Source organism: Pleurodeles waltl, chromosome 5 (genome assembly GCF_031143425.1).
Source record: "Pleurodeles waltl isolate 20211129_DDA chromosome 5, aPleWal1.hap1.20221129, whole genome shotgun sequence".
Taxonomy (NCBI): domain Eukaryota; kingdom Metazoa; phylum Chordata; class Amphibia; order Caudata; family Salamandridae; genus Pleurodeles; species Pleurodeles waltl.
Window position 1 is genome coordinate 1,709,812,998 of NC_090444.1, and position 16,501 is coordinate 1,709,829,498.

At 47.8% G+C, this 16,501-nt stretch overlaps 1 protein-coding gene across 5 annotated transcripts in view; it reads left to right on the plus strand.

Annotated features, from left to right (window-relative positions):
• The window catches only part of LOC138296693 (adhesion G protein-coupled receptor F5-like), a 912,996-nt gene that overhangs the window by 422,812 nt on the left and 473,683 nt on the right, over positions 1–16,501 (plus strand). For all 5 annotated transcript variants that reach the window (XM_069236060.1, XM_069236064.1, XM_069236063.1 and 2 more), the window contains one exon: positions 6,547–6,650. In XM_069236060.1, the coding sequence (XP_069092161.1) occupies positions 6,547–6,650 (104 nt within the window). The remainder of the gene's footprint in view (positions 1–6,546; positions 6,651–16,501) is intronic.

Genomic DNA, 16,501 nt, shown 5'->3' on the forward strand with positions numbered 1-16,501 from the left:
CCAATCCCTTCGCATGCAACCAGGTCCACGCATCCTCTGGGGATTGAAAAAGTCTAGTGGCCTCACCGTCAATCACACGTAATTTAGCTGGAAATAAGAGCGCATATTTATAATTTAGTTCCCAGAGGCGTTGTTTTACTTTGGTGAAGGAGTTACGCTTCGCCTGTACTTCGGCTGTAGAGTCAGGATATGCTGATATTGCGGCATTTTCGTACTGCCATGGGCCGTGGGAGGGAGAGCGCTGTAAAATTAAGTCTCTATCGCGGAAATTCAATAACCGGGCGATAATGGGTCGTGGCGGCGCCCCTGGGCGGGGGGCCCTGCCGGGGATTCTGTGTGCTCTCTCTACGGAGAAAAATTTTGGAGGCTTGCCGTCTATCAATCAATCAATCAATCAATCACTGCATTTGTAAAGCGCGCTACATACCCGCAAGGGTCTCAAGGCGCTGGGGAGGGGGGGTGCTACTGGTCGAAGAGCCAGGTCTTGAGGAGTCTTCTGAAGGCCAGCAGGTCCTGGGTCTGTCGTAGGATGGTGAGGAGAGTGTTCCAGGTCTTGGCGGCGAGGTAGGAGAAGGATCTGCCACCGGCTGTGGTTTTTCGGATGCAGCGGACTGTGGCGAGGGCGAGGTTGGCTGAGCGGAGGCTTCGGGTGGGGGTGTGGAAGCTGAGTCGGTTGTTGAGGTAGGTGGGTCCGGTGTTGTGCAGTGCTTTGTGTGCGTGGATCAGGAGCTTGAAGGTGATCACGTGGTCAATCAGCCATTGTTCCACAAAGAGTTCAGTATTGGGTGCTTCAACCTGTTCAGGGAACCCCACAAGTCTAATGTTGTTTCGGCGAGACCTGCCCTTGGCGTCCTCTGCCCGATTATGTAGGGTGGTCAGATCCAGTTGCATTTGTTTCAGTTGGGAGTGCAGGTCTTGCACCGTGGGACAGAGAGCTGCCAATGAGGATTCCGTTTCTTCCACACGATCAGCCAATTTACAATGGTCGGCCCCGAGGTAGGGTAACGTCAGTGGCGATTGTGTTTAATCTGGTTTCCAAGGACGTTTTGGTGTTGAGAATAGCCTGAAGAACCTTCTCGAATTGGGCAGAGTGGGATTTGAGTGTAGTGTCTAGTCGTGCCAGGGTCTCCAAGACTCCCCCCTCCTTTGAGGCGAGATCCAGCTCAGGTCCCGGAGCCCTGGGCGCCTTAGGTTTGCCTATCATTGCCGCCCAGGGAGGGACATAACGGAGCAATGGAGAAGAGCACCGGAGGGAGCAATACAATGAGCAGAGGTAGCGGTGTGGAGTTCTGTGAAATCGATATGCAACATCAAGAGCAGGTAGCACCGGAGCGAAGGTAAGTCGCCAGGTGCCCCCAGGGCCCAGAGGAGTCACAAAAAGTTTCTAGGCAGGTAATAGTTGAGGCAGTATTTTCTCGCAACTATGACGCAACCAGCTCGAGGGGGAGAACTCCCTACCAATATCCAATGGTCCAGTAATCACCAGTTTTAAGGGCGCTTTTAATAGTTCTGCTCACCTCTGCATAGTAGTCCGTCGCTTTGCTGGATGCACCCGCTAATGAAAATCCCTCTCGGTGTCTGCAGAGCGTGTGCTGTAAGTACTATATGTAGGGACCCCAGTAAGAGGAAGGGTTGGCTGCCGTATTGGAGCAGCTCGTTGCCGGTAGTCAGTGGTCACCAGTGTCTCAGAGTCTCCAGAGATGTGTCCAAAACGCTCCGGGACCCCTGGCCAGGGGCCAACCAGCAGTTCCAATGTACAGCGTGAGTATGTGGGGCCACAGTAGGCCCAGCCGGGTAGATCATGCGGGCCGCCGTCACCCGCGGGAGAGGCCTCCCAAGCGGTGGGGGTACGGCACGAGCACCCGCAAGAACGATGGAGCGCACGTGGCCCTCCAACAAGTCAGGAGGCACCGCGGATCCGGAGGCGGGGCACGCCCACAATGAAGGCCGAGCGCTCGCCCAGGTCCACCCAGGCTGTATCGGGTCCGGTTGGGGCAACACGTTAGGGTTCCCTCGTGTCGCCCCACTCAGCGCTCACCTGGCCAGCGCTGGCGTGCTAATGGGTCCCTCCTCCGGCGGCGCCCCAGCGCAGTGTCAGGCCACGCCGTTTGGGCCCCGGCCGCGGCAGAGCATGTGGGACAGCGGGCACCCCGCCACCCCAAAAACACCAGCTAGCTGTCCCCGGAGCCTCCAGGCAGGGTTCCCTCGGGCCCCAGGGCAGCGACACGTTGTGTCAGGAGAAATGTTCCGGCAAGCTCAAATTCAGTGAGCAGGAATTGGAGGTGCTCACTTAGGAGGTTGTCAGGAACCATGACAAACTCTTTGGGAAGAACTCACTACAGGTCCCTGAAAGTGAGAAAAGTAAACTCAGACAAACATCTGTGCAGTGGGTGTTGCGCAGCACTCTGTGGAGGAAATTCGCAAGATATGGTATGACCTGCGTTCCCGTGCCAAAGAAAGGGTAGCCACCAGGCTAAAGGAGGCAAGGAGCACCGGAGGAGGACCACCCATCCAGACACCGTCCACACCAATGGAAGACATGGTGTAGTCCACACTGCTTCCGGAAGCCGTCAGTGGTGTCACTGACATTGACACCTCTGGGACACCCAGCACCAGCAAAAGTAAGTCCAACAATGATGCGTATCCCCATAAGTGCATGAACAAATGTCCCCTGGAAATAGCTATTAGCTTGATGCAGCGTGATAAGTAGTCCATGTCACATCTTACATACAACGCAACATTGCCTTATGGGAGTGATGGGCCACAATCCTAAGGTCAATAAACCACTTTAAAAACAGCTGGGTGTTAAGCCACATAGAGAAACAACACACACTAGTCACAGTGATACAGTGTCAGAGTAGACAATTTACTGTTGTGCTACTGATTGTGAGATACAAATAAATTACATGCTGCACATTGTCGTAGCAGATGTCCCGGGTCCAGCTTCAGCAGAAGGTGGAAATGTGGGGAATGTTGAAACACAGCCACAGTCCAACTCCAACACAAGTGAGTCTCTCAGTATTGCACCAACCAGAAGCAGGGCAAGGGTGAGATGCCGGATGAACTCCCTACACCACCCCCAGAGGATAGATCCACAGGAACACAGCAGTCCCTGCCCCAGCGTCACTCAACTCCCGTCAGGAGGTGTCACGATGCAGGCAGACAGTACAGGAAAGAGAGGGCCCATCAATCTTTGGTGGGCTCGAAGCTTCCATGCTGAAGGTGCAGCGCCTGCAATGCAAACACATGAGGTCAATGCACAGGCAGTTGGTGTCATTCAATCAGAACATGGGCGCAATGAACAAGCATTTGGAGTCACTGCATGAGGGACAGCAAACAGCAGCCGAAAACACAAAAGACTTGGCAAATGCCATTAGGGACCTCTGCACTGAGATTCAGCAGGAGCGTGTCAGCCACCGTAGGCACCATCACCTATTTATGAGAAGGTTTGATGGGTTTTGCAGATCGGTCAATAGGCCTGCTAGTTCAGCTGCCATGATGTCCCGACGTACTGTGGACATACAGGTGGAGATGGCAAACTGCAGTTGGGACGTTGCACAGGGCTTGGTGCAAATAACCAATGTCCTGGATGCAATGCAGACAGCACACAATGCTACAAACGCCGAACTGGGTGATGGAGATAGTGAGGAGTTCTCTAGCTTCAGCAGTCTTACAGCCCCTGTGATGGATCCTAGGCGTTGCAGTACCAGACACAGTACTGCCAGTGAACCCGCTACAAGAGGTGCCAGTGGGGCCACTGAGCACTCAAGTGGAGTGTGTGGATGCAGAAAGTAATGTTAAGGCCTACAGGAGACTACTGTAACATGTAGCTCTACAGTTATACTATGATGTTAATAGTGTGACACTGTTATTTGCACATGGTAGCCTATGCTTCATGGCTATGTCCTTTTGACACATACATTACTGAAGTCAAGGTAGTAAAGTTGCTAACTACAGAAAGACACGAAATTGCAGTGGTGTTGTCATTACTTACATTAGAAATGGTTGTGCATGATGTCAGCACGTCTTTGCCTGCCCTCTGCTGCACTGGTCCTGTCTAGTGGGTGATGGGGGGGTAAGGGATCACCATCTTCATCTGAGTCAGGCTCCATTGGTTCAACAGGTATGCCCCTTCTTGTTGCTATGTTGTGCAACATTGCACATGCGGCCATTATTTTACATGTCGTCTGTGGGCTGTACTGAAGTGCCCCTCCACTTTTATGGATGCACCTGAAGCGGCTCTTCAGGAGAATGAACATCTGCTCCACAACACTGCGGGTTGTCCTGTGTGCAGCATTGTATGGGTTCAGGTAGGGAATCAGTATTTAGGTGCTCACTGCGTAGGCACTGTCTCCTGGAATGAACAGAGGGTAAAATGAGTACTGTTGGAATCTGCAGTCACTATTTCTTCAATGCAACATAGTCATCTATTATTTTACCCAGTAGGTATCCTTCGCCAAACTTCCCAGCTAGCAATTGTATGAATTGCACTGTGGCGAAAGATGTAGGAGTCATGTGTGCTATCTGGGTATCTGGCCACAAGATCGGTAATGAGGTTAGAGGCATTGCTAATCGCCAGTATGTTCATGGAATAAAGGTTTTTACGGTTGCGATAAACATACTCTGTGGAGATGGTGGACAGATAGCTACATGTGTCCCATCGATGGCACCTATGACGTGGAAATTGTGCAATCTGATGAAAATTTACTTTTGTTTTTTGTAATATCTGTGGGGTGTTGGGGAATCTTATGTGTTCCTGTATTTTGCTCAGCATGGCATTTAGAAATGCTTTAAAGAATCGTGAGGGAGCACTCTGTGAGACCCCTCCTTCCTGCTGCATCTATGACCCCTTGATAGCTCCCTGAGGCTAATAGGTGCAGGGAGCATAATACCTGCACATGGGTGGGTATGCTATTGGTCCTGTGTGTGGTGCGCTGCAGTAGGGGTTGTAGATCAGCTATCAGGTCAAGTATCATGGCTTAGCTTAACCTGTACTTATCATAGATTTCCTCCTCTGTCTGGTCAAAAAGGGTTATGCGCACTCTGAAAATGCGCTCCGGTCTCCTCCTCCCTCTCCTCAAACCTGCCAAGATCCTCATTCTCCTCGCCATCACGTAGAGTGCAGCCATTGTGGAAAAGTGGCTGAGGCATTCTGGGCCTCTTAATATAGGTTGCATCTGGTTACTACCTGATTTCAATTTGTGGTAAATTGCATGTGCAAAAGGCCATTCTGCCAATTTTCGCAATTTGCAAATTTTTGATGCATCCCATAGCGACATGGTTTTGCATTCCGCAATCAGCATATCGCAAATTGTGCCATGATTTTGCGGATCGCTATCTGCGATTCACTAAACTGTGTCGCAGTTTGCGTCTCGCAAATAGCGATTCAGTATTTCATGTCACCATTTGCGATACGCTGATTGCAACACGCAAAACCATGTCATATTTGCAAAAATTCACAATTTTTGCGATTCTGTTTTTTTTTCACATTGTGAATGCCTTTCATACATCTCAGGGACCATTTTTGCATTCTCAAACGGCCGATTTTTGCTATTCGCACCATTTGCGAATGCAAAAAAGCTTGATACATCTGGCCCCATATTAGGCCAAGGGTGGGAACTGCAGTATGTTACAAAAATTCTGAATGCAAGAAGAGTATCATAAGCTGTTTGCTATATTAAAACGTTATGTTTCTTAAATAAATGTTTAACATGATTTCTGTCTTGTGTGCATCTTCTTTATGATGGTGTTGCTTTGATATAACTGCATTAAGTGAAGAATGTGGATGAGGATGGTAAGTATTTGTTTTGCATTATTGTAGCACTTTACAGGGTGTCACTTTGCGCACTTCTTGGGCATTTCTATCATTTATTTTTATATATATTTGTCGATAAACCTCATGGAGATGAACATCAATTCTAGATTTAAAGTATTAGAATCAAATGTAGTGCCTAATGTATTTAATTTTTAATTTAGTCATATTTGTGCTTTACTTTTTTAGACATTACAAAGTATTCCCTGGTCACATTTAGGCCATCTAAAACATAGTGAGCAGTGTTCAGTCTACATTAGCATAAGTCATTGGTTGAATGGAGTGGGGAGTGTAGGGAAATAGGAAACTTCTCACCCTAAGTTATTTTTTGACAAGGATCTGGGTATTCTTTTATGCTATCTCTTTCCTTAGCAAGGTCATGTAGAAAGCCATCTTTATCCTAGATAAAAATTTGAGTCATTGAGGTCAGACCATCCTTCTTTCCTTGAATTCTTTTACGTCTACTGTGGTTATACTCGGCATATCAACTCTTATGCAAAGTGTTGTATTTGGCTTAATTTGTCTTTTTTCTATATTTTGCAAGACCCTGCGCAACTCTACTACTTGCACAGTGCCTTAGCTATATATAATTTATACATTTGATATATGTTATCTTGTAGATCACTATTATATACATTTGTTGTAAAATGTTAAGAGTAACTTTTGTTCCATTTATATTTGAATTTCACAAGATGTTTAACCCTCCCCTCACTTCTCTTCCCTTAAATTTACAGCTCACATCCAGTTTCAACTTACAATCTTGGAAACGTTTACAGCGGATCTAAATGATAAAACATCAGTGAAGTACATCAACTATAAAATCATGCTTGAGACAGAAGTATGTTTTCTTTGTTTATTTTAATGCATAAATCTGAAGCTTTTATTGTCCATTGTTGGTCTAATTGTCTTTTTGTAGATAGGAACCTTTTCGAAAACAAGCAGTGGTAATGGCAATACGCCTTGCTTATGAATTAAAGTTTCTCTTCACTCATTAATAGGTTTAGGCACTCAGTAAGTCATCATACATACACTGTCACGCATCCTTGATCGCATGTATCCATTCCTCCACCCATCACTCATTCTTCCATTCACCCATTCACTCAACCACGACCACTAAAACATAAACACAAACTCAACAGCATATTCAAGGTAAATTACAAGAATAAAAGTAGGAAAAAGAAAACACGCTGACACCAACATGGAGGGTATATGCATGGAATAAAAAATATAATTAAACATAGCAGCAACGGGCCTCTCAGCCTTAAGAAGACATTACCCCATCAATATTTTCATCTTAAATGGACAATCCTTTTCTTTGTCAAATTTATGTTCAAATGACAACAGTCGTTGGCAAAGCCAATAGGTCTCAGCTTTAAAAGACAGCATTATTTGCTTTCCCAACTTTTTTTGTCAACTGTATGTGAACGCATGGCAGAACCATTTGGCCTTGCTTTACAATAAGCTGCCAGGAGTGGGGTAAAGGTGCATGACGAGCAGGAACTCTCTAGGATAGATAATAGGACCACGGAGGGCACAGGGACTGCCAAGGGTGCTAAATGAAGATCTGTGTAAAAGATGAAGTTACAGGAGAGAAGTCGAGACAAGAGGTAGAGGGTACAGGGAGACTTGCCAGAGAGATAAGATAGGCAGATGCAGATAGAACAGCAGGGCAGAGAAAGTGAAAAAGACCAGATGGTGGAATGCTTTTTCTTGGGGCAAACATCTGGAAGCAGCAAGAGGAAGGTGGAGGGAGAATAGCTGGGGTGAAAAAGGGATGAGGTGTAGAAGATACATGTAGGGAGTTATATAGACAGAGGGCTGCAGGGGAAATGTGTGCTTGTGCATGAAACAGAGAGACATTACAATTTAAATAGCTGGAGAAAAAATGTGGAGGAGAGTCGGATTAGAACAAATAGAAAGAAAGGGAGTGTGCACAGGTTAGAAGTCGTAAAATACTCACATTTTCAATTAGACTGCTGAGGAAACAGAGGTCACTGGTGAGCCATTCCATTCTTTAAGAACTAGCAGGATCTATTGTTTACATCTCTGATCTTTTTCTGGCAGTTTTGCCTTTGCCGTTAATTCATTTTACCACCAAAGAATACATGTGCTTAGAACTTCCGGTGCAGGTCATCAGTAACTAGGAATATTATACATTAGGGTGTTTTTTCCTGGGCTGGATGAAGTCAGAATTCCTGAGTCTGAATCATTATCTGCAAAACACTGATACATTTTAATGGCCTATGGGATCTGCAAATTAAGCAGCAGACAAACGTGACAAATGTTTAATTATGTGAACATCATCACCTAATTCTAGTGGCCCTGCCTATATCTAAGCCATACAACATGATGTAAGTGCCATTGGAATAACCTGTAGTGTTCCTCCTAATTTAAGTTCAAGCCTTACTATGCAGAAGGTGGAACTTTACAAGGACGTTTACTGACAGCAGAATACCTCCTAGGCCTTCTTGCCATAAACGTCTAAACCTCAAGGATATGCCTGTTAGTGTTTGTTGAAATTTACTGCATTTCCATTGCGCTTCACCTTTTGGCTAGAGCCACAGTGGGGCAGAGAGTGTAAGGAAATGTAGGAAAGTAGCCTCTTTCTAGCTTGGTTACCCCCAGATTTGGCCTGTTTGTCATTGTTCTTGACTGTGTCTTCTGGGATCCTGCTAACCGAGACCCCAGTAGTTATGCTCTCTCCCCTCAATTTAGTTGTTGGTAACAGTTATCACTGTATTTCATCCCACAATTGGCACACAGGCTTCCTCATTATAAGTCCCTAGTGTATGGTACCTAGGTACCCAGGGCATTGGGGTTCCAGGGGATCCCTATGGGCTGCAGCATATTTTTTGCCACTCATAGGGAGCCCAAGCAAAGGTTTCTGCAGGACTGCCATTGCAGCTTGCGTGAAAAGGTGCAAGCACCCTTTCACTGCCAATTTTCACTATACCAGGTCACTTATAAGTCACCCCTATGCAGGCCTTCCAGCCCAGAGCGCAGGGTGCAAAGAAACTGGGTATGAGGGCACTCCTGCACCAGCAGAGGTGCCCCCATGAACTCCAGGCCCATTTTCCCAGACTTTCCCGGATTTCTTCGGACCCGTGTACTAGACATGACATATGTCAATAGTAAGGTCCAGTTAAATAATGGTAACTATGAACAAAGGCATGTGTGGTATCAAACGTATTGGAATCATACCTCAATGCTTTTTCAAGCATTGATTGTATGATTTCATGCACTCCGGGGGATCCTTAGAGGTTCCCCAGTATTGCCATTACAGCCTCCTGAGGGTTTCCAGCAGCCCAAGCTGCTGCCACCTCCCAGACAGGTTTCTGCTCTCCTGTTGCTTCAAATGCTCAAGCTCAGGAAGGCAGAACAAAGGACTTCCTTTGGGAGAGGGGCTTTACACCCTCTCCCTTTGGAAATAGGTGTTACAGGCTTGGGGGGGTAGCCTCGCCAAGCCACTGGTAATGCTTTGAAGGGCACATTTGGTGCCCTACTTGCATAATCCAGTCTACACATTTTCAGGGACCCCAGTCCATGCACTGGTACGAAACTGAACAAAGGAAAGGGGAGTGACCACTCTCCTGTCCATCACAACTCCAAGGGTGGTGCTCAGAGCTCCTCCAGAGATCCCTGGGTTTTGCCAACTTGGATTCAAGGTTGGCAGGGAACTCTGGGAGCACCTGAGTGGTCAGTGCCAGCATGTGATGTCAGAGCCCCCTCCTGATATGTGGTTACCCAGCTAGGTGACCAATCCCCCTTTCAGGGCTATTTAGCATCTCTCTCTTGGGTGGTTCCTCAGATTCATATTACAAGACTCCAGCAGGAATCCTCTGCACCCTCCACTTTGAATTCTGACAGAAGAAACTGCATCTGGACGCTCCAGGCCCCGACAAGCTGCAAAAAGAAGCAAGACGCCTCCTGCAACATTGTATCCATGGCTCCTCCTCCCAGCAGCTGCAACATTTCCCCAGTCGTGCATCCTCTAAAGACAGGTCGTCTTCAGCCTGCATCAGAAGGAAGAAGGAATCTCCCTTGAGAGAAGGAGTAACTCCCTTGCTTCTGCAGGCACTAACTGTGTCGACGACTGGCTGCATGATTCCCCTCTCCTGCTGAATTGCATGGATCCTGCATCACGTGCTGTGGACTGAAGTGGTCCCCATGGTCCTCTCTTCCAGCTGTCCAACTTGGCTGGAGGTAAGCCCTTGCCTGCCCACGTAGGACAGGACCCCCATGCACCACATCCTTTACAGCTGCCAAGGCTTGTTTGCATATTTTCCACAAGATCTTCAGGCATCCTAAAGCTCCAGTCCCCAGCACTCCATCCTGTGACACGCAGCTCCCTGAGTGTTTCTCTGGCGGCACAGGAGCCTTTTTCGTAGTGCTGCGAGGGCCTCTTCCTCGACTTTTGTGTCCCTGTCCTGTGAGACTCCTGTGTGTGCTGCTTGGGCTTCTGTGGGCTCTCTGTGTTGCTGAAGCCCCCTTTCTGACACTCCCCCTCCTGGGTAGAGTCCACCTGGTCCTTCCTGGTCCCCGGCAGCTCCACTTTCCGCTAACCACGAGTTTTGCATGTGCCAAGGCTTGTTGGCAGAATCTGAAGACGCAAACCCGACTGCAATCCTCCTTCCAGCATGGAACATCACCTGCATCCTCCAGGAACTCGACTTCATCTTCTTGGGTGCAGTGCTGACTCTTCTTCTTCACTGTTGACTCACCTCCTGCACCTTCAGTCTGGTGAGTAGGGGCTCCTGCCCTTCCGGGACTCCGCTGTGCTTCTTGGACTTGGTCCCCTTCTTCCACAGGTCCTCTTGTCCAGGAATCCACTGTTGGTGTCTAGCAGTCTCTTCTGGGTTTTGCAATATTGTTCTTTCCTTCTAAGTGGGTGTTCTGGGGAATTTTCATTGATTTACTCCTGCTTTCCTGGTTGCTGGGGTGTGTTGTGGTACTTACCTTTGAGCTTTCCTGGTACTCCCAGCTCCTCTCTACAAACTCCACTTACCTAGGTGAGGGAGCGACTTTCGCATTCCACTTTTTTAATATATAGTTTGTGCTCCTCCTAGGGCTATTTCTCTCTAGTGTGATTTTCACTATTTGCACTGTTTTCTATCTGTTTTTATGCCTATTTCTGCATACCAATGTATATAATTTGTATATTACTTACCTCCTAAGGGAATATAGCCTCTATGGTATTTTTGGTATTTGTGTCACCAAAATAAAGTACCTTTATTTTTGTAAGACTGAGTGTTTTATTTCATGTGTGTAATTACTGTGTGACCTCAGTGGTATTGCATGACCTTTGCATGTCTCCTAGATAAGCCTTGGCTGCTCATCCACAGCCACCTCTAGAGAGCCTGGCTTCTAGGCACTGACTACACTACACTAATAAGGGATACCTGGACCTGGTATAAGGTGTAAGTGCCATAGGTACTGCCCACACACCAGGCCAGCCTCCAACAGGAAAGAGCTATCATTAAAAAAAGTATTAAAAAGACTTGGATTAAGGGGGTACAGGGAAAGCAATGAATTATCTAGGAGGAATGGTGGAAAGGGACTATTAAGGGGAAAACGCACACAGGGGAATGAGCAAGAAGTAGATTACAAGCACAACCACGGAGTGCTGAAAATAAAATAAAACCTTATCTGAAAGCTAGCAAGGTTACCAGTGAAAGAATACATGTCAATCAGGCAGAACACTGTTAGTCCTAGACTCCGGAATAGGAAGGGATGTTATTGAATCATGGGCAGGGAAGTGAGCATGGGCCTGGACCAAAGAGCATTATGGCCCTCATTACAACCCTGGCGGTCGGTGATAAAGCGGCGGTAGTACCGCCAACAGGCCAGTGGTTAAAAAAATGGAATCATGACCACGGCAGAAACCGCTCAGACAGACAGCCACTTTAACACACCAACCGCCAGGGCGAAACCAACAAGCACCACAGCAGTAATCACCAACAGCCAGGCAGAAGACAATGTTCCACCCACTGAATTATGACCGGCCTATCCGCCACCTTTTCCGGGGCAGTACCAACGACATCAAAAGCCTGGAGGAATCACTGCACAGAAGGGAAACGACTCATCTCAGGAGACTCAGGAAAGAACCACGCCGCCATGGAGCCCGAGTTGCATGTCTTCCCCATGCTTGTCTATCTTCTGCTTCACTGTGAACACCAATGCCGGCGAAGACGACCACAGTGGGTACTTCCGCCTAGCACACAGGGGAGGGAGGGAGGAAAAAGAGAGTGACACACACACGCAACACACACACCCCCACCCCCATACACACAAGGAGATTCAGTAACATTACATACTCACCCCGTACCCCTCAGGAATAATGCAAGGTCAAAATGATTTGAAGAAAGTGAGTGCAATACGTAAACATACTATGAATAAGTGCAACAAAAAACAAATGGATATACATTTGTACAAATGTAGGGACAATGCCCAGTCCTCAATGTCCGTGGGCCACAGGACCAAAACACATAGGCCAAGGCCCCACCTCACTCCTGCAACAACACAGAGAGAACACTGCAGGGGCATCAGGTTGAAAACAGACATGCAACTCAGGGGGACGGGAAATGGGGGTGCACCTCAGCTGGAAGATGGTACAACGCCACTGGCCCTGGAGTGGACAATGTAGGAAGGTAGCCTCTTTCTAGCCTTGTTACCCCCACTTTTGGCCTGTTTGTGAGTATATGTCAGGGTGTTTTTACTGTCTCACTGGGATCCTGCTAGCCAGGGCTCCAGTGCTCATAGTGGAAACCCTATGTTGTCAGTGTGTTTGATCTGTGTCACTGGGATCCTGCTAGCCAGGACCCCAGTGCTCATAAGTTTGTGGCCTATATGTGTTACCTGTGTGGTGCCTAACTGTATCACTGAGGCTCTGCTAACCAGAACCTCAGTATTTATGCTCTCTCTGTTTTTAAAATTGTCACTGCAGGTTAGTGACACATTTACCAATTCTGATTGGCACACTGGAACACCCTTATAATTCCCTAGTATATGGTACCTAGGCATTTCTTTTGCCATCCATAGGGAGCTCAGACAATTCTTACACAGAACTGCCACTGCAGCCTAGGTGAAATAACGTCCACATTATTTCACAGCCATTTTACACTGCACTTAAGTAACTTATAAATCACCTATATGTCTAACCCTCACTTAGTGAAGGTTAGGTGTAAAGTTACTTAGTGTGAGGGCACCCTGGCACTAGCCAAGGTGCCCCCACATTGTTCAGGGCAATTACCCCGGACTTTGTGAGTGCGGGGACACCATTACACATGTGCACTACATATAGGTCAATACCTATATGTAGCATCACAATGGTAACTCCAAACATGGCCATATAACATGTCTAAGATCATGGAATTGTCACCCCAATCCCATTCTGGTATTGGGGGGACAATTCCATGCTTCCGCGGGTATCCAGCATAGAGCCAGGGTACTGTCAAACTAACTTTCCGGTGGGTCTCCTCTGCAGCTACCGGTGCTGCCAACCCCTCAGACAGGTTTCTGCCCCCCCTGGGGCCTGGGCAGCCCAGTCCCAGGAAGGCAGAACAAAGGATTTCCTCTGAGAGAGGGTGTTACACCCTCTCCCTTTGGAAATAGGTGTGAAGGGCATGGGAGGAGTAGCCTCTCCTGGCCTCTGGAAATGCTTTGAAGGGCACCCGTGGTGCCATCCTAGCATAAGCCAGTCTACACCGGTTCATGGATCCCCCCAGCCCTGCTCTGGCACGAAACTGGACAAAGGAAAGGGGAGTGACCACTCCCCTGACCAGCACCTCCCAGGGGAGTTGCCCAGAGCTCCTCCAGTGTGTCCCAGACCTCTGCCATCTTGGATGCAGAGGTGTGAGAGCACAATGGACAGCTCTGAGTGGCCAGTGCCAGGAGGTGACGTCAGAGACCCCTCCTGATAGGTGCTTACCTTTCACTGTAGCCAATCCTCCTCTGTGGGCTATTTAGGGTCTCTCCTGTGGGCATCTCACCATATGACGAATGCAAGAGCTCACCAGAGTTCCTCTGCACTTCCCTCTTCGACTTCTGCCAAGGATCGACTGCTGACTGCTCCAGGATGCCTGCATAACAGCAACAAAGTAGCAAGAAGACTACCAGCAACATTGTAGTGCCTAATCCTGCCGGCTTTCTCAACTGCTTTCTGGTGGTGCATGCTCTGAGGGCTGTCTTCCTTCACCCTGCATAGGAAATCCAAAAGAAATCTCCAGTGGGTTGACGGGGTCTTCCCCCTGCTACCGCAGGCACCAAACTTCTGCTTCACTGGTCCTCTGGGTCCCCTCTCATCTCGACGAGCGTGGTCCCTGGAACACAAGAGCTGGATCCAGGTGACCCTCACAATACAGTGGTCCTTCTGTCTAAGTTTGGTGGAGATAAGTCCTTGCCTCCCCACGCTAGACAGCAATCCTGTGTACTGCGTGAACTGCAGCTGCTAGGGCTTCTGTGCACTCTTGCAAGGATTCCTTCATGTACAGCCTAGCCCAGTTCCCCAGCACTCTGTCCTGCATTGCCCAACTCGCTGAGTTGGACTCTGATGTCGTGGGACCCTCTTTTGTTGCTCTGAGTTGACCGTCGTCCTCAGATCCTCTAAGTGCCTGTTCAGGTGCTTCTGCTGGTGCTGCCTGCTTTTGCCAGGGCTCTCCTTATTGCTGAGTGCCCCCTCAGTCTCCTCCTCCAAGGAACTAGCTCTTGGTCCTTCCTGGGCCCTGGCAGCACCCAAAATCCTCAAACACGACTCTTGCAGCTAGAAGGCTTGTTTACGGTCTTTCTGCATGGAAACAACACTGCATCCTCCAGCATGCCATGGGACATCTTCTGACCAAAGGATACGTTCCTGACACCTTCCCTTGTTGCAGAATATTTGGCTTCTTCCACTCGGAGGCAGCCCTTTTGCACCTTCATCCGGGGTTTAGTGGGCTCCTGCCCTCCCTATACACTTGCGTGACTCTTTGTCTTGGTCCCCTTCCTTTACAGCTCCTCAGGTCCAGGAGTCCGTCTTCAGTGTTTTGCAGTCAGTTGTTGTCCTTGCAGAATCCCCTATCTCGACTTTACTGTCTTTCTGTGGTAGTAGGGTAACTTTAATCCTACTTTTCAGGGTCTTGGGGTGGGGTATCTTGGACACCCTTAGTGTTTTCTTACACTACCAGTGACCCTCTACACAGTACACTAGGCCTGGGGTCCATTCGTGGTTTGCATTCCACTTTTGGAGTATATGGTTTGTGTTGCCCCTAGGCCTATTGGCTTCTATTGCATTCTATTGTGTTCTACCATGTTAGCACTACTTTTCTAACTGTTTACTTACCTGATTTTTGGTTTGTGTGTATATTTTGTGTATTTTACTTACCTCCTCTGAGATACTTTTGGCATATTGTCACTAAAATAAATTACCTTTATTTTTAGTAACTCTGTGTATTGTGTTTCTTATGATATAGTGCTATATGATATAAGTGGTATAGTAGGAGCTTTGCATGTCTCCTAGTTCAGCCTAAGCTGCTCTGCTATAGCTACCTCTATCAGCCTAAGCTGCTAGAACACTACTAATCTACTAATAAGGGATAACTGGTGTGGATGAGCTGCCAAGGCCTAACTAGGAGACATGCAAAACTCATGCAATACCACTGTAGTCACACACTACTCACACATGAAAGAAAATACTCAGTACTACAAAAATAAAGGTACTTTATTTGGTGACACAAATGCCAAAAATACCATAGAGACTATACTCCATTAGGAGGTAAGTAATACACAAATTATATACACTACTATGCAGACATAGCTGTAAAAGCATTTAGAAAACAGGGCAAATAGTGAAAATCGCAATAGTTAGAAATGGGCCTAGGGGGAACACAAACCATATACTAAGAAAGTGGAATGCAAAAGTCAGTTTCCCACCTAGGCAAGTGTAGTATGTAGAGGGGCGCTGGGAGTATTAGAAGGCCTTCCCTTGGGGGCAGATCGGCCTATTTTAGTTAGTCCGATCTGCCCCTAAGGGGGCAGAAACCACTAGGTACCAGGGATTTTTGTTTTAAATATTGTTTTTACAGATGGGGATTGACCCCTTAGACAAGAAAATTCATCTTAGGCCATTTCTGCAACGTTGGGGGCAGATCGGCCTATTTCTATTAGGCTGATCTGCCCCCAGGGGGAGCGAAACCACTTAGGCACAAGGGATTGGTGTGTGTGTTTTGTTTAGGGGGGCAGCCCCTTGGGCAAGGTTCGCTCCCCATGTAGACACATTACTGTTGACCATTTCTGCCCCCCTTGGGGGTAGATCAGCCTATTTTTGGAAGGTCCATATGCCTTCAAGGGGGGCAGAAAGCACAGCAGCCATACGCTTACCCCAAATAAATGGGGACAATGTTGTTTTGCCCACTGGTGGGCAGATGAGGCAATTACCCCCGATCCACTCCCCGGGGGGGCAGAAAGCCTACTAGAATCCAGGGAAGTAAAAAATATATATAGTGGGGTGGTGGCTACTTACCAGTATGGGCATGGTTATGCCCCCATCCCAACTAAAGGGGGTAACAGTCTTTCAGCTCTACCTCCACATACTAAAAGATCTTATCCCAATGGCAAGCAAGAGAACATTTGAATATTTGGGGTTTTGGTTTTACATTTGGGCCATGAGAGCTTGTCTAACTCTCAAAATCGTCCCACTTGGAATGATGAGGGCTG